General features: G+C 32.3%; 2 protein-coding genes across 2 annotated transcripts; one reads left to right on the top strand and one right to left on the bottom strand.

Moving 5' to 3' along the window:
* Positions 1-4038: 4038 nt before the first annotated feature.
* LOC108210844 (probable protein phosphatase 2C 23) lies at positions 4039-6798 on the bottom strand. The gene is made up of 4 exons (XM_017382278.2): positions 5230-6798; positions 5025-5138; positions 4511-4775; positions 4039-4404 (listed from the first exon to the last, which is right to left on the bottom strand). Exons 1-4 carry the CDS (start codon positions 6622-6624, stop codon positions 4289-4291), a joined length of 1890 nt encoding a protein of 629 aa, XP_017237767.1. The 5' UTR covers positions 6625-6798; the 3' UTR covers positions 4039-4288.
* Positions 6799-16865: 10067 nt separating this feature from the next.
* LOC108212116 (protein TRM32) lies at positions 16866-20818 on the top strand. Its single transcript, XM_017383847.2, has 5 exons — positions 16866-16878; positions 17190-17327; positions 17611-17681; positions 17811-19509; positions 20178-20818. Exons 1-5 carry the CDS (start codon positions 16866-16868, stop codon positions 20816-20818), a joined length of 2562 nt encoding a protein of 853 aa, XP_017239336.1.
* The last annotated feature ends 2473 nt before the right edge of the window (positions 20819-23291 follow it).

Here is a 23291-nt window from a genome sequence, read left to right as displayed (position 1 = left end):
GTTCAAATACAAATCATTAAAATTAAAATTAAAATACAAATCAAGAGAAATTATACCTAAGTCACCATCTTGTATGTGTCATCACCTATCTAGATCCATTTTCATCTCCACTCAATCCACCTCGACGATTAAGAGCCAAAACTTGACTCCAGTCTCACTAGGCTAAGAGCCAAAACTTGACCTCAGTCTCATTAGGCTCTGCCCCGATCCTATTAAACCCCACTTGTACCCCGTCTAGATCTACATTCATGTACTTTCGGTGTAACAAAATAAAATTTATATTCTTGATCATATTCGTGGTGTGTTTTGATATTCTTTTCATGTTGGTGTATCAAAATTGAAATTTAAATATTCACATACATATATAATCACGCAAGAATAGACTGGGCTTTTGTGTTTTATTTTTAAGTTAAGTAAACAAAATGTCTAAAACTGTTTGACTATTTTTGTCAAAAAAATCATGATCACCGGTAAAACATAGTAAACCGTAGTTTAAATTTGAATTTGTAAAAGTTGGAAACTAGTTGTTTGACTGTTTCCGATTGTTTAACTTGTATTACACTTTATAATTTTATTTCTAAGCAATTATTTAACTATAATCTATTATGACATGAACTTTTCATCCAGAAATAATGTATAACTAAAATTAATAACAAAATCCTTATTTTTTATACATAAGCAAAAAGAGTCTTGAAATATTAGAACTCCAATTCTATTATTTTAAAAGAGGAAAAACTTTTTACCATTCTCCATTAAATAGGATAGTGCCGGTCAAAATAGGCCTGTAAACGGATCGGATTTGGATCGGATCTACCTAAATCCATATCCTAATCCATTTAAATTTATCGGATTCGGATCGGATCGGATCAGGAGTCGGATATTTTACAAGTCAATCCATATCCGATCCACTCGGATCATGGATAATCGGATCGGAGCCCCGATCCACTAAAAATTATGAAATATATTTTTTCACCGTGAACAATGTTTGAACTTCCATACAAAAAAAAAGTGATATTTTCTAGCTATATTAATTCATAAACTTTAGTGTAATATGTAAAAAAAACTAATAAAGCAGTATTTAATAAAAACTTTGTTGGTTGTTCTTATAAAAACTTCAACACAGAATTTATCAAGTAAATAGAAAATTAATAAATAAGTTGCTTAATACTTTTGGAGGAAGCAAATTATGATTTGCTCCTCTATTAATAAGGATTAAAATCGATAAATATGTCTTAAATACAGAACCAGGTGATTGAGGAGGTTTTAAGTGAAAGAGTTAGCTCCTGTGTTTATACTTACTCTACATAAAAGAAGATTGATTATTAGATTAACCGGATAACAAGAGTGATAGCCATGTCAAGAATTAGGAGCGGCTGATCGATTATAAGAAGATATGATCTAGGGTTTTGTCTTGTATCTTTAGAAATTTTTATTTTGTATGTAATATATTAATAATAATATATTATATTATAATACAATATAATATATAATATATAATATATAATATATAATATAGTTAAGCATGAATCGGATCGGATCGTTAACAGATTGGATTTGACCATATCCATATCCATTCTTTATCGGACCGGATTATTATCGGATCGGATTATTAGCAGATCGGATTTTTTTAATAAGGATCCATATCCATTTATTTAACCACGGATCGGATCGGGTCGGATCGGATATCCGATCCATTTACAGGCCTAGGTCAAAAGGAACATGGATATTGGCATCCATTTGACAAATTTGTAAGATACAATATAAACACATTAATAATGTGTTTATATAAATTCTTTACACGGAAACAACACCGATTCAGCCCAACAAGTCAAAGACGTGAAGCTAGTTACTCATGTCATGGTCATGCATGCACATTTATTCTGTGACTGTTACTCCCTTAGCTTGACTATCTATTCGTTTTTGTACTGATACATCTAGAGCCTCTATCTATGTACTCTGTTAGGTTTCTGACCTCGTACACAACTTTGTAGATATTTTTGAAAATATATATTCAGACTAAATTTATTGAAGGTTGATCTGAAATCTCTTCGGGCAATCAAATTCATGGTGGGTAGTTACTTAATTACTCAATTCATTGCTAATAACTTGCTTGCAGCTCAAGTTGATGGACCGGATCAACTAAATTACTGTAAGTCTGTAAGTAAGATCCTACGAAAATCAAATGCGCGTTTACTGTTTTCTTGACCCGAGTTTATAATGCATGTTTTAATATTATGACAATCGGGGGTGGTGTATGTACTAAGAGGCATGGCTACACGTGCCCTCCTAAAAAAAATTTGGCGTTTTTTTATCATTCCAAAATTTTCAAAATTATATAAGTGTCCCTGAAAATATGAAAATATATAGATGTTTTTCGAAAATTTATTTGTTATAAAAACTAATTCTAGATCCGCCCTGATGACAACCCTAGGTGTATACCCTCTTGGCCTCTTCCCTTGTTTATTCTAAAAAGGAAATTCTAGGAGTATAATAATTTATGAGATTTAACTTAAGAGTTAGTATTTAATTGAAATTTAAGTAGATTAATAATAATTTAAGAATTTTAATATATTAAAATGTCGAATCTAGCGAATTCTAAGTAAAATATCGACGTGAAGTACTTAAATTTAAGCAAAATAGTTCAAATTTCGTGAATTATGACAAGATTTCAAAAAAAACATAAATTACAACTGAAAAATCTCATAAACTCCATCATTTCATGCTAACATTTGAATACTGTCAAATTCAATGAATTTTAAATACTCTCAATTAAATATTAGTGAATTTTCGAACATAATTTAAAATCGTAAATGAGTATTATCAGATTTTGTAGGATAATTTAAAATATTAATTGAATATCTCAAAATTCTAACACATAATATATACCTGAATTTCATTTAATTTTTTTTTAACAAATCTCAATTAAATACACTACTTCAATTTGATCAATTTGATATATTCAATGAAATTAAAATATATAAATTTTCCAAGACATAATAAATTCATGATTAACTAAATTGTTTTTATTAAAAAAGCCTCGCACTAATCTTATGATATTAATATTTAATTTAAAACTACGAGTTAGCATTTACGAAGAATGAAAATGATAAGCACAAAGCAGTACAAAAAATTCACGAATCTGAGAGTACCATCAAATATCAACAGTAAAGTAAGTCAAATTTTAGGACACTACAGTCCTCTCAAAACATAATATAATATGAAAAAAATCTCACGATATCTTGAACTCATTCGGTGAAAGGACCCCGAAAAAGCACATTTTATCAAACTTAATAAATTATTATCACAAATTTAATCGCTACTCATAAATTCATACATAATAAAAAATAATTATCTATAGTATTTTAGTTAGAAATATTAATACATTCATGATATTACAAATCGGATTACAAAATTAATCTTTTTCTTCTTCTTAAAAAAAAAATAAAAAAATCCTTATCCCATGATCGTTACGAGCAGGAACCACGCCTCCGAAATAGATTATAAATAATACTCCCTCCGTCTCATTTTAGTTGTCACATTTCCTTTTTTGTTGGTCAAATTGACTAACTTTTGACCAAAGATTACAAGTCACTCCTTCATTATTTTAAAAAACTGAAAATTACATTTTAAAGTAGATTAAAAGTTATTTCTGATGATATATTTTTTTTTATTTTTCCAATTGATAAAATATTAATAAATTGCGGTCAAAGTTTGGTCAATTTGACCGGCACAAAACCAAATGTGACAACTAAAATGAGACGGAGGAGTAATTGCATTGTATATAGATATGGATTTTAGTCAACTAGAGGTGTCTAATTGCAATACGTGTGGAGCAACTTAATTATTCGACAAGTTGACTTGCCTTCCCACTATCATCATTCCATCACAAAAGAAATAACTAAACAACAAAAGTATCACTAGCATCTAGAATATTTCAAACTCAACTTATGAGAACTTAGAAGATTTAACTTCTCTTTTTATTTATTTTATTCTTTTTCCAATTATTACAACTTGTGAACCAGAATATAGAGCATAAAAAACCCACTAAATTCAAGATATTATTAAGAAATGAAAAAATGTTCCACTCTCCATAAAATTTTCATTACAAAAGCAGGTATGTTGAGTTGAGTGTGCCAACACAGAACACATCTCAGCAGGCTCATTTGTGAAGTATCACTAATCTTAAGACTAACTGTATGCTATAATACACACTAACTGGCTTCTTTGATTCCTTTCTAGGGTTTATGTATCTCTACTAAGATCGAAAAATTAATGAATTAAACGATATTTACACCGATGAACGCCATATCCTCCCTTCGAATGAGATGATGATAACTGATACATCATCATGGTATTTTCTTCTGTCACCTTGTGGAATATCTAGCAGCTCATGAAAATCCAAACCTGCATTACATGTTAAAGGACTTCAGTGTGTTTGAAGATGTGAATCTTAATTTAGTTGACACTGATCTCAACTTGTTTGCTAAATTTGCTTATTAGATTATCTTACCAGCCTTTTTAGCAGCTCGAAACAGTACTTCTTCTATAAGATGTTGTGCAGGATCTCCCTCGGGGAACAATGCTATAAAAGTTTCAACTTCAGAGACTGCTTCTTTGTTTGTGAAGTACTGGTAGAGTCCATCGGAAGATAGAATCAAGAATCGATCTTTATGACCAAGTCTGTGGTGATAGAGTGAAGGGGAACAGCTAATGTAGGGGGAGTTTCCTACATAATCGATTCTGAACATCTCTAGCAATGCATTATTCCATTTCGGCTGCAAAATTAAACAGTGAACGATGATTAAGAAACAAATGCAACAAATGCATAAGCAGACATTGCAGTCGAACAATTTTTATAGACTAAGGTGTGGTATAAATTTCAGACTGTAATCTAACTCTCATCTTAATAAGTCATTAACAAGATGATTGATCATATATCATATTTAATCAAAAGGAATATCTGCAATTCATGTTTCCTAGGTCAAGCACAAAACAGATACACAAGGTGAAAACATCTAGTATACCTGTTTGAGAAAACCAGCGCCAAAAGCTCTAGTAACCTTCAACGAACCTTTAACCCGATCCTTTGTTATAGCTGAGGAATCATCCCGATGCTCACTTTTAATCCTTTGAACTTCCTGAAGAAGTTAGTGATAAAAAAAGTTAGACAATTGAAAAGGCCAGGGAAAATTGCAATGGTAAAATGGAACAAAGGAAATAAAATGTCACCTCTTCCACTGATGTACTATGATCCACAGTTAACTGCGATGAAGCCAAGCTAGTGAAACTGCCAAATTCATCAACATCAATCCTGTCAAGATCACTCAAAGTTTCCTCACTTATTCGTTCCAAATCAACCTTTTGAGCTAAAACAGCTCTACTATCTCCAACATTCATCAAGTAAACATCATCGCCCTTCATCAACATTGCCAAAACACATGATCCCATCAAAGCTAACTCGGGGTTTTCCATAACCATCATATCAGCAATTTCCAAATATGCCTCCTCTGTTTTCCTCAAGGCCTCTGAAAGTGCTCTCAAAACATCCGAATGATTAGTGTTCCCTACTCCATTTGAACCACAACTCGGAAATTCTGAAGTCTCAAATCTATGCATTTCATTTTCACACTTCCAGCTCCTCTCTCTATCCTCACCTCTCTTTCTCTTCAAATCACCTTCTCCTCCACAAGAACATTTCTCTTCATTCTCATCATACTTATCATTCCATAGCAAGCCTTTAAGCTCCTTATAAACATTCGAGTAAAGATTACTCAAAAGATAATCCGTAGCATCAGGACCATTAAAACCATCATAAATTCCAACAAAAACCCAACCATGTTCCTCAGAGATCACAACATGAATCCGATCCTCACCCGCCTTCCCTTGAGCCCACTGCACATTTCGACCATCAAATATTTCATGATCCTCAACATCATCATCGACTAAACTAGCTTGACTGCTCAAATTATTATTATTATTATTCATAGTAAAATTATCAAGATTTCCATTCTGCCCCCAATCAACTTCTTTATCTTTACCGATAGGCAAAAGATTTGATCTTGAAATAGCCCTCTTAATAATTTTCATAAAAGCCCATTTCTTAGACTTAGGCCTATACCTCAGCAACTGTTCAGACTGATTCTCTAAAGGCCCTGATATAAAACTCCGCTCAATTGGACCCGACAAGAACCCTCTTTCAATTGGACCCGACCCGAATAACATCCCGGAGCTGTTACAAATTGGGCCTGACCGAACCGCCGGAATTACATTCCGGGGAATGGGCTGCAACGGAATTGCAGCAAAAGACTCCGAGCTTTCAAAGGAAGAAGCTTTATCAAGTGTACAATTATTATACAAAAAAGGGTCAATTAATGTAGACAGAGGAGTGAACGTATTAGCACTGATCGAAGCGCCGGAAATCGTACGGAAAAGTGGCGGGAAGTCATCGGAGTACAGTTTCGAAGAGGAAAGACGAGATGGGTCGGGCCGGATATAACAGAAAGAATGACCCAATCCCTCATCAAGTGGATTAGACAGATAAATAGCTATATCGTGATGTCGCCGGGAAATTTCTCCGGCGTCTCCGGCAAAACAGAGGTTGAATTTTCCTATTCCGTTGCCCATGAAATTATAAACAAAAATACTCACAAAGCTTGTATGTATAGGTGTGGGTTTGTGTGTATAGGTTGGTTGTGGGAGGGGAGGAATGGGAAACTTTGAGATTGTTCAACTGCAGGTGTTAGTTTTGAAGCAGATGAAAAGGAATTGTTGAGAGGAGTTGACTTTTGTAAAAAGAATATTTAAGGCACTATTTTTAATTTTTTTTATTGGGGAAAATAAATATCTGAAAAGGAGTAGGAGTAATTTTTGTAAATGTGGTTGGGGAATAATATGTGTTTGTATTTTTGTGGGTTGACTATGCCACTTGATTGGTAAAGAAAAGGAAATGGCAAATGTTATGTTCCCCGGTGTTTTTTTAATAATAATGTCATTTCATTTTCTTATATTTTCATATCAATAATTTTATTGTATTGATATTGCGCACTAAATTTTAAATTTTTACAAATTTTAATAATATAAAGTCTAACTCAAAGCAAATAATCAAATAGCAGCTATTTTATCATCTTAATTAATTATAATATTAAATAATTTTTTTTTAGAACAAATAAATTAGAAAAGATAAAATAAAATAATTTCTTATAAAATATAATTATTTATATGATATAAATTACTTCTTTTTTTTTTTTTTGAAAGAATATAAATTACTTCTTATCAACTGACTAGAGTTTTCAAATTTTAGATATTTTGTTTTGATAAAAGAAATAATAAATATTATAATTTAAATTTAAATAAATTATCTTATTGATAGTGCTTTGGGTGAGTTTTACTTAATTGAGGATAGTGGCGGGTGGGGATTGATGCCGGATGATATTCTTTGAAAAGGTGGTTTGTGGGGATGTGTTATTCTATTTTCATTGATTGATATATCGGTTTTTCTAGTGTGTGCCCATGGGCACACACTAAGCACCAAATTTTATAAGTTTGGTGGATTTTGATTGGCTCATACTTCTTTATAATGGTGGACCTCCCTGCAAATTCACCAACCACACTAATCAAAATCCACCAAAATTATAGATTTTGGTGCTTAGCATGTGCCCATGGGCACACACTAGACAAACCCTTGATATATTTGTCTGGTTTTTATACAATGAAAATAAAATAGGTTCAAATGATTCACTTGTAGTGGGATTTACGATAGCTGACATAAAAGGAAAAGCTTATGCAGTGGTATATATTAAGTATTCAATAAAAAAAAATTATATTAATGATTTAGTATTAATATTTGTAGAATAAAATAATTTTATAACTGTCTATAAAAAATATATTAATAATTCAAAATTAATATTTGCAGGAACAAATAAATTTTATATTATAAAAATCTTGATGTAATACCAATACTAATATATAAAATTGCAAAATTGGACTATAATTCATGGTGAAAAAATGAAAATAAATTTCTACACGTAATTAACAATTTAAAGCACGACGAATCTTAATTTTACTTGTATTGTTTTTTTGAAAAGTAATCATATTCTTATGTTGTCATCTTCTTCCAATTCTTTTGGATTGATTGTGCACAAAAACATCCAACTTAAATCCGTGACATAGCGGTCTATAACTGCCCTCATTTGTAATAATTTTTATTTTTTAATACTGTATAAACAGTCTTCACTTAAAAGTTGATTGAACGGATTAAATAGATAATGCATGAATAATATTATCCTGTGTAAATCATATAAAAATTAATAACAAACACGTCCAATGAACAAAACAAATATTATAAAAAAATAACCAACAAACATACATCAGTAATTGTTAATTTAGTGATCATCCATCAATATCATGTCAAGACTATATTCTTCTCCTATGTTTGGATTTGTCGACTCCTGCATAGCGATCTATAACTACCTTTGTTTGCAACAACTTTTATTTTTTTTAATACTGTATAAACAGCCTTCATTTAAAAGGTGCTTGAACCGAAACAAAATCAGAATCTGAAACTTGCTTCTAATGTATCCGAACCTAAAAAGGTATTTCGAATTTTTGATATTTTTCATCCAAAAATTCCAGAAAATTAGAAAAATAGAACGAAGCGATGTGAGAGGCGGCACCTACACGCCCCTCGCTTCTCCTTTAGAGGAGTTTGTGTTTAGATGATCCAAAACCCTACAACCTATAAGGTTATTTATAGGTGCAGAAAGATTTGTGTGCTGCTCTTTCCTTTAATTAAATAATCTGAAATTTTTTGATATTTTTCATCCAAAAATTTCATAAAATTAGAAAAATAGAACGTAGCGATGTGAGAGGCACCACCTACACGCCCCTCGCTTCTCCTTTATATAAGTATATTGATTTCCTATTAAATGAATAGTTAAAATAATATAAAATAATAATATATTATTAATTTATAAAAATTGCATTATGTGTTTTGATTGGACAGTTTGTAATAAGTTATTTTAAATATAATATATTATTTTATTATTATTTTAATAAGTTATTTTAAATATAATCTATTACTTTAATATAATAATAAATTATTTGAAATTTTATTACATACATTTGAAAATTTGACAAATACAATCTAGCAAAAATTTTAGTCTACGCAAAATATGCTGCTAGGAATGTATTATATTTTAGACATTCATTATAATTTTAATTATATGTTCAAAATTTTAACTAAATAGTCTTTCTCTCTTTTGCTATTATAGATGAACAACATGGTCGAAATTCTAAAATATATTCAAAATTTCAAAAGTTTTGAAAGTTTAAGATATAAACTTTTATAGAATACATAACATAAACATAAATTAGTCATAAAAAATATCAATTTTCATTAAGATCATGTAAGATAATCCAGTACAAAATATAGTCAGAACTGAATCCAAATGTGAGAGGATTGCTTGATAACATACTCTCTCCGTCACTATTTATCTGTACATTTTGGAAGTAAAAATTTGTCCCTATTTATCTGTCCATTTATACTTTCAAAACTAATTTAATGATATTTTTCATAATTTCAATTTTCAAAGCTTGATTTATTTAAAACTTGATTGAATTCATGTTTTCAAGACATAAAGTAGGGGTATTCCACCATTTTCAAGATATTAATTAGAGGTATTTAATGAAAAAATTTATACAATCAATTATTCTGATATGTGTTTTTTTTTTCAAAATAGATAGATAAAAAGGGACGGAGGGAGTATAACATATGGGATCGAATTTACTACGTTCCATTAGCTAAAAGCCTAAAACACGAGGACTAATATAATGTTTGACTTTAATTTGATGGCATCACTTGCTTGAAAACTCGCATCTCCTGAAGTCAATGGGCATGATGTGGTGCCATGCTTATAGAATACTCCCTCCGTCCCTTTTTACATGTCCAATTTGAAAAAAAAAATTGTCCTAAATTACTTGTTCACTTCTTTTTTCAAAGCAACTTTTTGTATGTTTTTTCAAAAAGTAACAACTTCTAATGTTTGACTAACATATATATACACACAACTCTATCTAATTCATTACATTTATTAGACATATGTATGAAAACTAGATATCCAACTAACATTTTCTTAAGATGCGTTATTTTTTCAAAACGGACAAGTAAAAAGGGACGGAGGGAGTAAATGATAACTGAAATTACAACCTACTCCAGAAGCAGCTGGTAATAAATTCATGTAACGTAATGCCCCATCTAACGGCTGCTCATCGACTCCTCCATCCTCGTTCTCTGTCCATACATCAGCTTCCAGTTCTATGTTGACAACAACAAACCGACATAGCTTTGAATTGAACATACACTGTTAAGTTTGTGCAAGACTAGGAGCTGTTATCTTTAATTTTTTTGTGGTGGAATTAAAATTATGTGCCTGTTTGGGCACGAGCACTTCCAACTTTTTCTGTTAAAAAGTCGGCTTCTACTTCTGTTTAACATTTATAAAAAGACGAAAAGACTGGTTTTTGTTTGAGGACTTGGGCTTTTTTTCGAAATAGTTTAATCATTCATACCTACTAGTTTACTTCTTACTTCTAATGCATTTTTTTCTTTAACGGTTTTTCTATGATGTGCCCATGTGCACATGCTAAGCGCGGAAAATTTTGTGTTTGGATCATTTTGATTGGCTCCTATCTCATGATAATGGTGGACCCCCCTGCAAATACACCAACCACACCAATCAAAATCTCCCAAATACAAAAATTTCCGCGCTTAGCATGTGCCCATGGGCACATACTAGCCAAACCGTTTCTTTAAAAACTACTTAATTTTTTTATTTAAGAACTAAACCAGGGGAAATTATTTCATTATTAAAATTAATACTCCCTCCGTCTCAAAATAGTTGTCACATTTGATTTTGTGCCGGTCAAACTGACTAAAGTTTGATTGAAATTTATTAATATTGTATCAATTAACAAAATAAAAAAAATATGTTACCGAAAATAACTTTTAATCTATTTTAAGATATAATTTTCAATTTTTTAAAATGATGAGTGATTGATTTATAATTTTTGATCAAAATTTAATCAATTTGACTAAAAAAGAAATATGACAACTTTGGGAGTTGGGACGGAGGGAATACTAATCTTTACTCCCTCCTTCCCATTTTAATAATCCACTTTGCAAAGAAAAAATTTCCCATATTATTTGTCCTACTTCTTTGTCCAATACAATTTTATACAAGTTTCAATGTTAACATTTATTAGCATGTACAATTTTCATGATTTACAATGCAAACTATGTTGACTTTTAACAAACGGTTTGTCTAGTGTGTGCCCATGGGCACATGCTAAGCGAGGAAATTTTTGTATTTGGGAGATTTTGATTGGTGCGGTTGGTGTATTTGCAGGGGGGTCCACCATTATCAAGAGAGAGGAGCCAATCAAAATCTCCCAAATACAAAAATTTTCGCGCTTAGCATGTGCCCATGGGCACACCATAGAAAAACCGTTTAACAAAATGAATGAAAATTTAGTAGTGTTTTTGTATAATTAATGCATAACAATGATAACAACATATCATATTTAATTTTTCTTAATATGTGTGATTTGAGCAAAGTGGACAATTAAAATGGGAAGGAGGGAGTATCTGTCTTGGTTTTATGCAAATTCTTACCATGATGAAGTCAAAAGGAGGCGTGGGAGATGCTGCAAGCTTCTTTTTATAATTTTTTTTTTTTGTCAGGAGCTTCTTTTGTATAATTATTTCGCGAGCTACTACTATTGTCAATATATAGCGCCGGAATTAATTTCCTCGTTTGTATTCAAACGGCCTGTTTGGCAACTTGTTTTTAGAAACGGTTTATTATACTTTCATAAATTTTTTTATATTCATTATTTAACAAAAATTTATTTTGGAAAATAAAAGGCAAGTCCTTATTTTGAAAAATAAAATTAGTCAACAATTTTTCCGCATTTGAGGTTTTTTTAGGTGTGTTTTTATTTTCAGGATCTCTTGGTGTTTTTTTAAGATTTATATGTAGGTATTCTTTCAACATTCGTTTCGAGATATTCTAATAATAATTAGGTTTGATGAATAAAAATGCGATTATTAATATTATATCGTTTGTGATGAATTAGTTCGAAATTATTGGATGATATGTAAAATATATAATAAATAATTGTTTAATAACTCTCTGCCAACTATATTTCATACATTATATATCACATGCAATTCATACTTTTTAGAAAGAATTCTCTATTCTATCAATTTATCGTATATTTAATTTCTTCTTTCGAATTTGATCATAAGAGCATCTTTAATTTAATTTCAAAATTCAAAATTAATGTAATTTTTGATGTAAGAAGTTACTCCAATACGGCTTGAAATGGGGTAATATGCATGGGTAACATCAAATTTGGTGTCCAATATTTATTTAATATGACTTTTACATCAAATTTAATTTTTTTCAAATGCCCAATATACCCCTATATATGTTAAACAAAAAATATATGAGTCTTATGTTCTCCTATTTTTTAACTTTCCAATAATAATAATTTAAAAGTATTTCTTTACTATTTATTTCAAAATTTTATTTATTCTAAATTTCAACTAGAATATTCTTCATTCTTGTATACAAAAATTGGATTTTTTTTAAAAGTAATTCATGATTTATGAATAAACTCAAAATTGATCAAGTTTGAGGTCTCATGACTATAATTAAATTTTCAATTATTTTTTATTTAATAGAGATAGAATAATCTTATATCTAAGACTAGTGACTGTAGTGAGATGGGGGTGAACTTTTTAGGTAGTGTGATCTTCACAGTAAAATGATGTGAAAATTACATCACCTTGGTGTCATCGATTGGGTTGAAATCGATTGGGTTGAAGATGGTTTAGTAATTTTATATTCTTGCTCAAAACTTCTCTCATAATTCCAAATTGAAATTTCTTTCGTTATTATTACTCATTTCTATATAAAAAAGATTAGTGCAACTATTTAATTATATGAGTATAATTTTGCATCGTTTAAGATATTGGATTTAGTTATGTGCATGTTTGGCTGAGACTTTTCTCGAGACTCTTAACTTTAATTTGTAAGTTCAAATATGAGATGTTAAAAAGTCTTTTTTGTTTTAGTGAATTATTTTGATTTTTGAAATTTACATCAATAACAAAATATGTTATCAATTTAAACAATAATCTTAATAATTTACTATCAAATTTTTATCTTGATTTCTATCAAGTTTAAATTATCAATAGATTTGTCCATGTTGAACATAGAAAACTATTTTCGTTAAGTATAAGTACAGCGAGAGAGAAACAAAATACTCCCTCCGTTTCAATTTACATGTCCACTTTCAAAAAAAAAATTGTTTCAAATTAGTTGTCCACTTCAACTTTCAATGCAAAATTATATTTCCAAAGTCAATTCCACTCCACATATCACTTATTTATATTTCCTAGATCAATCTCACTCCACATATTTTGATCATTTAATGCAGTTAATTGGTGAACATCCACTTTTCTTAAACTGTGTGATTTTTTTAAAGTGGACATCTAATTTGAAACGGAGGGAGTATTAAAAAACTTGTACTCCCTCCGTTTCAAATTAGATGTCCACTTTAAAAAAATCACACAGTTTAAGAAAAGTGGTTGTTCACAAATTAATTGCATTAAATGATCAAAATATGTGGAGTGCGATTGATCTAGATAATATAAATAAGATATATGTGGTGTAAAATTGACTTTGGAAATATGATTTTGTATTGAAAGTTGAAATGGACAAGTAATTTGAAACAAAAAATTTTCTTGAAAGTGGACATGTAAATTGAAACGGAGGGACTACATGGTTGGAGCCTTGGAGGGCTCTTCACATGGTTTCAAATTTTGGGATATTGTACAATTGTACTGAGAAATTTATACACAGAACAAGTACCAGTTTGCAGTGCATTAGTCAACACAGGTTTTCAGTTTATCACCATAATAAGTTTTTTTTTTTTTTTTTAAAGTTCTGCTTGTTTGGGCCTGCATTGTCAACTTATTTGAACATTGAAGTATTCAAACCTGAATGTAAAACCTTGAAAACATTTTGTGCATGTCTTCCCGATAAATTTTAGTCTTACTTACATTATTCAAGAAATCTTTCCTTCATTTAACACTGCCTTCATTCCATGACTTATTGAACATCTGAGTACACGTATTCCATTTGACATTACTCGTTCATGCATTAAAAAATCCTTTAAAATTTTTAACTGGACCGAATTTATAATGTGAAATGAAACTGTAAGGTCAAGTATGAGACATGGTAAATGACTTGAAAGTTGAAACAGTCACAAACTGCTGGGAGTTTGATTTATTAATTGAGTTTTTATACGATGTTAAGATTTGTTACGTGATTAAATAACACTTTGATAATGGCAAATTTTGACGAAATACTTTGTGAACACGCTCGATAAAGAGATTTGTGTAACAAGTTTATAGATTATATACAAATTTTTAACAACGGGTGTAACCAAATTTTTATGCATTTGCAGTATAGGGGACTTAAAATTTATATTTATTAGGATAAATAGGTTAATTAAACTCTACTCGAGATTTTTAGAAAAAGAAGAGAAAAGAAGTGAACGGAAAATTTATAAGATGAATCCAGTTCCCTAATTTGGCAGTGGCGGAACCAGAGGGGGGTTAGGGGATGCTAGAGCCTCCTAACCTCGAAAAAATAATGTATATTTTTTTAGCCCTCGCTGAATTAGTGTGATGTCAGTATAATTTTTTTTAGCCCCCGCTGAATTATAAATATCATAGAGAAGTATTTTATACAAACTCCTTAACCTTTCTCTAAAAATAATATAAACAATCAACTCTTAACTATTTAAGAAGCTGTAAATTACACAATATCTTATCTCCAACAATATTCCCTACATGCGCTCTCTATCGATATCTGCCAGGAGTTTGTTGGAGTTCATTTCATCTCCATATTCTTCAAATTTGGCTAAAGAGCCCATATGAAGAATCTTTTGGACATGCTCTCATAAGTCATACGCACACATTGACATTACCCTAACTTAGTGGAGTTCTTTTGATGAAAGTTTTCTTCACAATTACTAGTGATTTGTCATAAGCTTTACAACAAAGAACTCGAAATATTATAAATACTATGACAATGGTTTGAAGTATGAAAATTAAATTGTAGCTATTAAGAGAAAAAGAATGGGAGACATTTTTAGAAGATGTTCAGTGTTACTGTTATAAAACTTGTTTACTAATTACTTTTTTATTTAACAGTTTATTGATCTTATTTCCCAAGAAATGGATAACCGTTTTACAGAAGGAAACATAGAGCTACTACTTTATATTTACTCTTTGGATCTTAGGAATTAATTTTCTAGCCTTGCACAATTTTATCCAAAGGATATCTCTTTACTAGATCTGGAGTTGTTATCAAATGACTTAGACAAGTTTATCTATGATGTGAGAGCGGATAAAGATTAATCTGAACTTCAAAGTATAGGATATCTTTCTGTCATGACGGTTAAGACACACAGACACACTGCATATCTCTTAGTTTATCATCTGGTTGAGTTAGCTCTAGTTTTACCCGTTGTCATTGCTATTGTTGTGAAAGTTTTTTCTGCTATAAAACGATTAAGACTTATTAGCGTGATAGGATGGGAGATGCATGATTGAATGATAATATGATGATACATATCGAGTAAGCTATTTATGCAAGTATAGATGAAAAAATATTTCAGCCCCCCTAACTTTTACTCCTGGTTCCGCCACTGAATTTGGACAGAGTGGAAAACAAAATTGTTAAACACCTTTTTTCTACTTGATTTTTTTTTGAATTTTAGAGAGAAAATTACATTATAAAAATATATAATATCTTTTCTTTCATTTTTTTATTCCCGTTCTCTTCTATGAAATACTCTGCACCACAAGGAAGAAGAAATTTCTATCTTTTCTTTGACAATCTCTTCTCTCTCGTTTTAAATTCGACAGCCCAGTAAGCAGTAGAATTCATACATAAGGCCCAACATTATTCTACAGCCCAGGTTTTCATTCAATCAAGTGGGCCCGAAAATCCAGCCCATTGCTTCCCACTCGAATAAATAATCTGACATCACTTTGTGACAAAGTCTGAGTCAAGTACAAAGCAGAGAAACTAGAAAGCAACGGAGGAGAGTACTTAACGGATATATATGCATGTCATGGCGCCATATCAGAATGACAAAGTGTTTCAGTGCCTAATATAAAAAATGATCGTGATCAACAATTTTTTCTTGTTAATTTATCGTTTTTCTTCGTACAAAATCGCGACATCGTCTAACATTATTGCACAATTTTGCACTCTGTCGTGATCCGTGTGTCATGATATATAAAGCTCCCAAATTATTTCGATTCGGTTCGTGTTTGGGTTATCAAGGTACGCTGTTTCGGACTCAGATTCTTATTAATGTATGCATGTTTGTTTATCGAGTTATTATTTTTGATTAAAACCTTGATTAGATTAGCCTGTGTTTATATAAGATTCAACATGCATTTCCTGTTGTTACTTATTGGTAAAATTTTCATGTTATGGTTTTCTTCATTGACATGGGAAAGGCCTGAATTCGATCTTCTCGAATTATAAAAAGTTGGGATTTCTTTTGTTGGTGAATCTGTATATTTCAATTTTCGATTTAGAATTTTTCTATAGTCCAAGTACTAGTTGCATAGACCCGGACAGAGCCCGTTTGGAACGGCTTGAAATTATGAATTACGATTTATTTAAGTGTTCAGTTTAGATCATAGAAGTTTTATTTATAATCTTAAGCTGGTTTTTGATTTATTACACAAATATACATTTTTTAGTTTATAGTCGAAAATGGCGCTCGGACGTAAAAGCTCGGGTTTATGTTCGGGCAAACACTCTAAAATTCGTGTTCTTGCACAATCTAAAATCATTAATCTTTTATATGCTTACTGAAATGCTTAAAACATATGTTTATCATTGTCTTAGTTTGGTCTTAAGTTGCCTAAAATCGATCCAAAACTTAAATATATATATGCTCATTATTGAATGACAATGTGTTGGTTCTGGATATGTTTTTGCATAGACTGGTTTTGGATTTGCTTGCTGTGGTATAGATAGTTTCTGGTCCAAGAACATTCTCGTTAAATTACATTTGATATTCTTCATCTTACGCAGGAAAGAGTATGGGGCGAGATTCTAGAGTTCATCTGAAACATGAAACTCGAAATTGCATGGTAAGCATATTATATGCAATTAGAGCCAAGAAAAAACTTCCGCGCAAACGACTTAGTGCTGGAAGAAAGCAGACAGCAGGTTAGTCATATTGATCTGGGTACAGCTTTAGATTTTCCCAGTTTGTTATGTTTAGTAACTTGGTGTACAGCGCAGTCTCTGAAAAGTTTATGTTTCGAGTTGAAATTTCAAATTAAGAGGAGGGCTTAACGGGATCATTATTGTATTCCAACAGTTAGGATTATGATAATTGGAATTTTCCTTTACTCCTTCATAGTTGCAAGACCCCATTGCCTATACTTTTCTGACTTGTTTGTACAACTTGTTAAGTATTTGATTATGGCCGTGTTTTTGTGAGCCTCAGAAGATGATGAAGTCTCCGCTGACACGGGAGAAGCACGTGAACACAGCGATACTGGAGCAGAGAAGTGCCTTGTAAGTTTATCCAAGATAACTTTGATATCAGTAAATTTTAAACCTCAGTTTTGTTTCCTTTGAACTTGTACAGTTTCATTTGGGGTGGATTTGTATGCGTATTCTAACAAATGATTTTTTTTCCATTAGATTAGCGAAAAGCCTACAGAACTAGCTGCAGGAAGACAAGATAAAGAAACCAAGAAAAATTTAGAAACTAAAAGCTCCATAACATCTAGAATAAAAGCCATGATTTATGAGGAGAGGTCTAAAAAAGGGGGCTCGCATCGTCGAAGTGACTCCTGTCCCTCTTGGGCACAGCCAAAAGGGACTGATTTTAGCACTCACTCTGAATCTACAGGCTTCAATTTTGAACTCGATATGGAGGATGAAGGTAAAAAATCTGCTGGCGAAAATCACTGTGGTTCCAGCACATCAGGCCCTCACCTGACAGATACCACAGATAAATCAGCTAACAAGAACAAAATGTGTGAGCTATGTGCAGCCAAGCTTAGCAGGAGTGTTTGGAAGCAAAGTGAGGCAAATCAGGAGGTGAGGCATTCGATTGGAAGTAATTCTTTTCTTGAAGATGACATAATTGATTCAGAGAAAATTGGTGAAGATGCTTCAGTCCAGGATTTAAACGAGCTTTTGGATTCCCTGGATGTATATGGCCCAAAGAAGGAATATTTCCTGAAAGTATTAGAAGACCCGGGAACTCCTTTATTACAGTACTTGCACAGTCGTGAGGCGATCAAGTCAAAGGTAGTATTAACCAAATCGGCATCATTTCCACTGCCAGGCTCAGTTGGCAGAAGAGTACTAGAATCAACCAATAATGATTCCAAGCAGCGTTCTGCTCTTGATGCAAATGAGAGAAAAAAATTCCAAGTTTGTCACAGTTCCCAGTGTTCTGCTGATGCTAAGTTAGCTGGAACCATGGTTGAGCGCAAGGAGGTTGGCACGTCAGAACCAATCTTAGGAAGGAACAGATCATTCAATGGCCTTCCTCCATGCACACCCCGTGGGCTTAAGATAGAGCATGAAAATAGACCAGTTATTAACCGTTTTAAACAGCTCAAGAGAAAAATTAGTCGTGTCATCAGAGAGAGCAGAAAGGAGAAGCAACAACCTGTCATGGATTCAGTATCCCAAATAGTTCCTTATGATCGCACTACCTCCAAAGTTATGCAGGAGGAGACTGATTTTACTAGAGATAGTGGTTCCAGTAGCTGCGAAGTTGATCATTCTACTTCGTTTCTGCAGAAACCCAGTGATAAACCTCGCTTTAGAAGAGCAACAACTTTTACTGATTCAATGGATAGATATAATCGCTTGTTTGAGTGCACTTTAAAGAGAATGGCCAGATATCAATTGGCTGAAAAATCAACTTTAAGAGCAGAGAATGTGCCTACACCACCTGGTAAAAGTTCGTCAAAGATGCTGGAAAGGCTCTCTTCATTACCTAATCTCAGGGATCACTCCACTCTCCTAATGGACAGCTATCCAAGTCCAGAAGGAGAACCCCACAAAAATTTGGAGGACCATTCTGGCATGACGGAAACTGAAATTCTTGATGAACAGAAGCCTTTAGATTGTTCTGTAGACCAAGAAAGCCAAAAACAGTTAGACACCGCTGAAGAGCGTGCACCTGTAAACGATTTAGAAGAATGCAGTGAGTCTCCAGCTCAATCAGAAAACTTAAATGCTGACGAAATCACCTCTTATTGCCAAGATAATCTTGAATCTACTTCAGTGCCTCCACATTCAGAACCAAGTCCACCTGACGTATCTGACACTAATTCTGAGAAGATTACAGCAAGCCCTCCCCAACTGTCCATGGTGGAAGGTACTTTAACTTCACATATCTTTACTTCGCTTCTGGCCTTTTATTTTGAGACTGGTGTATTACACTACAAGATGATTTGGACTGAAGGGGTGTGACATCTGAGAGCTGGTGAAGTCCTTTAGTTATAACTTTGAGGTTGCTGGTGCAAGTTTCCATGCCTAGGCTAAAAGACAATGACATTATTTGATCTTTTTGTTAAATAATTAGCATAACTTTGGGAAATATAACACTGGCTCATTTTAGAATCGAGAAAGCTAGAATATTTCAAATGTTCTAAATCATGGATTCATGGCCAAACGATTATGAAGGTTGATGCTATAACTTAGACATTTACCTTCTCCTCTGTTGAATAATATAAGACCCTGTTGAGATATTCCTCCGACACCTTAAGGTTTTAGATGTAGTTTACTTAACATGGAATAAGAGCTCAGGTTGGCAGGAGACTCGAATTTGAATCCCGGCCACCCCCAATATTATCATAATTTATTATGAAACCCCGTTCTTGTCCCAATTTAAAGCTTTAGTATACGATGACATGTAATTGTATACTTTGTAGCATAATGTATATATTGTGAAAGTTGATCACAGCATAATTATGTTCCTCTTCATCTGATTTGATGGGAGCCTTTTACAATTTTCACCATGTGTTACCCTTTTTGTTGCAGCAGATTCTTTGGCCAGCAAAGATAAAGAGATAATTATGGTTGATAATGCAGTTGACATTCCTGAAGTAGAATCTCCACTTAAACAATGGTGTCGCAAGCTTCTGCATGTTCAGGTGGATACAAAACATGTCTGTGAATTCAACTATGTAAAAGATATATTAGAGCTATCTGGCTTTACTGCTGATAAGTTTCTTGGGACATGGCACTCCACTGGCCAGCCAGTCGACCCTTCTGTAATCGAAAAGGTGGAAGGCTTCCCGCTCACTGAACTTGATTGTTCTGAAGATGAAGTGCGCAGTTGCAATCGTCTTCTTATGTTTGATTTAATCAATGAGGTCTTAATAGAGATCCATACGAGATCATCCAGCTACTTCCCTAAGCCCTTAACTTGTCGGTCACATATCAGTCCAATGCCAGTGCAATATCATGTTCTTGGAGAGGTCTGGACAAATGTTAAATGGTACTTGAGCTGGAGACCTGAATCTTACCGGTCACTGGATGATGCTGTGGGCAGAGATCTAGACAGAGGTGATGGTTGGATGAACCTTCAATTTGATGCAGAGTGTGCGGGACTTGAGATTGAGGATTCGTTATTTGATGATCTTATCGACGAAATGTTGTATGATGATCTTTTGGAAGATTAACTGTGGTCATGAGGTTGTGCATCGATCAGGTTAACTTTCGAATTAAGCTGAAATTATTATTATTATTTTTAACCAAATTGAAAGCTAAGGTGATAGAGGCACAGAAGCCTCAATTTCCATAGTGCACTTTTTATACAATTACCAAAACATTACATACTGAATTTCTGACTGGAGAGTTAACGATGAACAAACCGTTCTAAGTTGTCAAGTACAGGAATTGTTTTTCCTGCACAGGATGTTTTTTCTGGATGCTACCTGATTAGATAATAAAATGCTGATTATGATTACTGACTAATTTCCAAATCTAGACAATTTTGTTGATTATGTTCTCTTGATCGGAAGAAAAGGTTTAAGAATGTGGTAATAGGTTTAAGAAGTTGTTCAAGTTGCACCTTTTCTTGATTAAGTCCTCTTGATCCGAAGAAAAGATATAGATTATTGCCTCAAAATTGATAGCATCTATAGAATTCTTAGTCGAAATCTGAAAGCATGCAATTGGTGAAGACCAGAGCCTCTGCCTGATGCACAGTGGCAGAACCAGGATAAAAATTCAGGGGTCTCAAATATATTGACATCGATAATTTAGGGGGCTAAAAAAAATTATATTGACATTGATAATTTAGAGAGGCTAAAAAAAAAAAATTTAACTGTTTTTTCCAAGTCTGGGGCTCTAGCCTCCATTAGCCCCCTCAGGTTCCGCCACTGCTGATGCAGATACCGGATTAGTTTTACTAAAACCTGATTTTGATTCCCAGTAGCAACTAGTAAGGACTTGAACCTTTAGAGCATCTCCAGCAGCTTCCTTATATGATGTCTTAAGCTATTTTTATAAGGAATATGACAAAAATATAACTCCAGCAGAGTCTTAGTGGTGCCTTAAAAAGTTAGGATGCAAGTTTCATTCCTCATTTTTAAGGATTGGAGAGCCATTCCTCATACTACTTTTAATAATAAAATATTCACTTCCCTCCTTTTCTCACACTTTCCCATTCAATAAAATGTAGGAATTCTTTAAAAGAGGTATAGGATATTTTGAATATATTATTATTATAATAATAAGGAACGTAAAATAGGGAATGTTGTTGGAGTTCCCATTCAATAAAATGTAGGAATGCCTTGTTTATTATACATACATAATATTTTCCTAATATATCGGGAGTTATGTATATTTTAATATTTAATGTTTACATAAATTAACATAATTATTTTTAAAATATAGCATATATTTGCATATTCTAATTAATATAATTTCAATTATATAAAATAGGGAATGTTGTTGGAGTTCCCATTCAATAAAATGTAGGAATGCCTTAAAAGAGGTATATTTTATTATATATTTAAGGAAGCTGTTAGCACACTGCTGGAGATGCTCTTAAGGTGTTTGAAATGTTCCATTTGTCCTGATAATATAACGAGCTGATGACAATTGCATTACATGTTTTCTATATCTTCTGCAAAATTCGCGAGACAAAGCAGTAGCAGGTAGGTGTTGAACAAGATATAATCTTATTAAGGCTAATCATTTTTAAGATAAAATCTCTGAAATTGTCACCGTACCAAGCATGGAATCTATAGACTAGGACGGTCAATAAACATAATTGTTCCTGAACAATCTCGGACTTAGGCCTCAACTCACTCAGTTGTTTGATTTAGCTTGAAATTGTTCAAATTGAACTCAGCTTTCTGAGTTCTAAACTATTTTTATATGTAACCTAATTTCTCGTTACGAATGAGTTTGGTTCAATAAAAGCTTCCAAGAGTGTAGTTCAGAAGAGTTTGAATTCGAAAATATGATCCGTGCAACAAAATTCTCAGCTCGGTCAATTCAACAGCAACAAAGGCCTGTTTGAAGATTAGCAGTTAGTTGTTAGCTGATTGAATTAGATGTTTTGACTAGCTGATTGAATTAGATGTTTTGACTAGCGGATTGGATTAACTGTTTCTTGTAAAACTGTTTAGTAAATAGCTGATTGATTAGCTTTTTCTGACACAAATCAAAACCTGTAATCCAAAAAACTCCTCAAAATAGCTTTTTCAAAATTAGCTTTTTGGACACAAACCTCTATTTCAATCCGCTAACTACCAAATACCAAAATTAATGGATTCTAATGATCAAACCTCTAAATCACCTCAAACCTCTAATTTTTGCCCAAACTTCTGACTTCTAAACATGGCCAAAATCATGTTCAGCTGACTTGCGCAGAAATTCATTAGTTTGCTCAGAGCCTCAGATAAACTGAGGTCGAATGAGTTTCGACTTGGGTTTAAACTATCTCGTACTCCGTACTCCTGGGAGCAGCGCGAGATAGTTTAAATGACAAAGGCTAAAACTAAATTATTATAATAAAAAATTATAAATTTTATTCAATATATATATATTAAAAATTATTCAATACTTTAATATATTCGAATTTTCGATTTTATTATTTACGAGCACGTAGACAAAGACAATGGTCACGATCACAATTTTTGT

The sequence above is a fragment of the Daucus carota genome, chromosome 3 (assembly GCF_001625215.2).
Source record: "Daucus carota subsp. sativus chromosome 3, DH1 v3.0, whole genome shotgun sequence".
Lineage (NCBI taxonomy): Eukaryota > Viridiplantae > Streptophyta > Magnoliopsida > Apiales > Apiaceae > Daucus > Daucus carota.
The sequence above is the reverse complement of the archived record's forward strand: the minus strand, read 5'-3'. Positions and strand labels throughout refer to the sequence as shown.

Excerpts from the sequence above, each read along its gene's own strand:
- LOC108212116 (XM_017383847.2), top strand. Across the intron at positions 17,328-17,610 it reads TGGAAGAAAGCAGACAGCAG|AAGATGATGAAGTCTCCGCT; the intron begins GTTAGTCATATT and ends TGTGAGCCTCAG. Across the intron at positions 19,510-20,177 it reads CCAACTGTCCATGGTGGAAG|ATTCTTTGGCCAGCAAAGAT; the intron begins GTACTTTAACTT and ends TTGTTGCAGCAG.
- LOC108210844 (XM_017382278.2), bottom strand. The coding sequence starts at position 6,624 with ATGGGCAACGGAATAGGAAAATTCAACCTCTGTTTTGCCGGAGACGCC. Across the intron at positions 5,139-5,229 it reads ATAGTACATCAGTGGAAGAG|GAAGTTCAAAGGATTAAAAG; the intron begins GTGACATTTTAT and ends TAACTTCTTCAG. Across the intron at positions 4,405-4,510 it reads TCGAGCTGCTAAAAAGGCTG|GTTTGGATTTTCATGAGCTG; the intron begins GTAAGATAATCT and ends CATGTAATGCAG.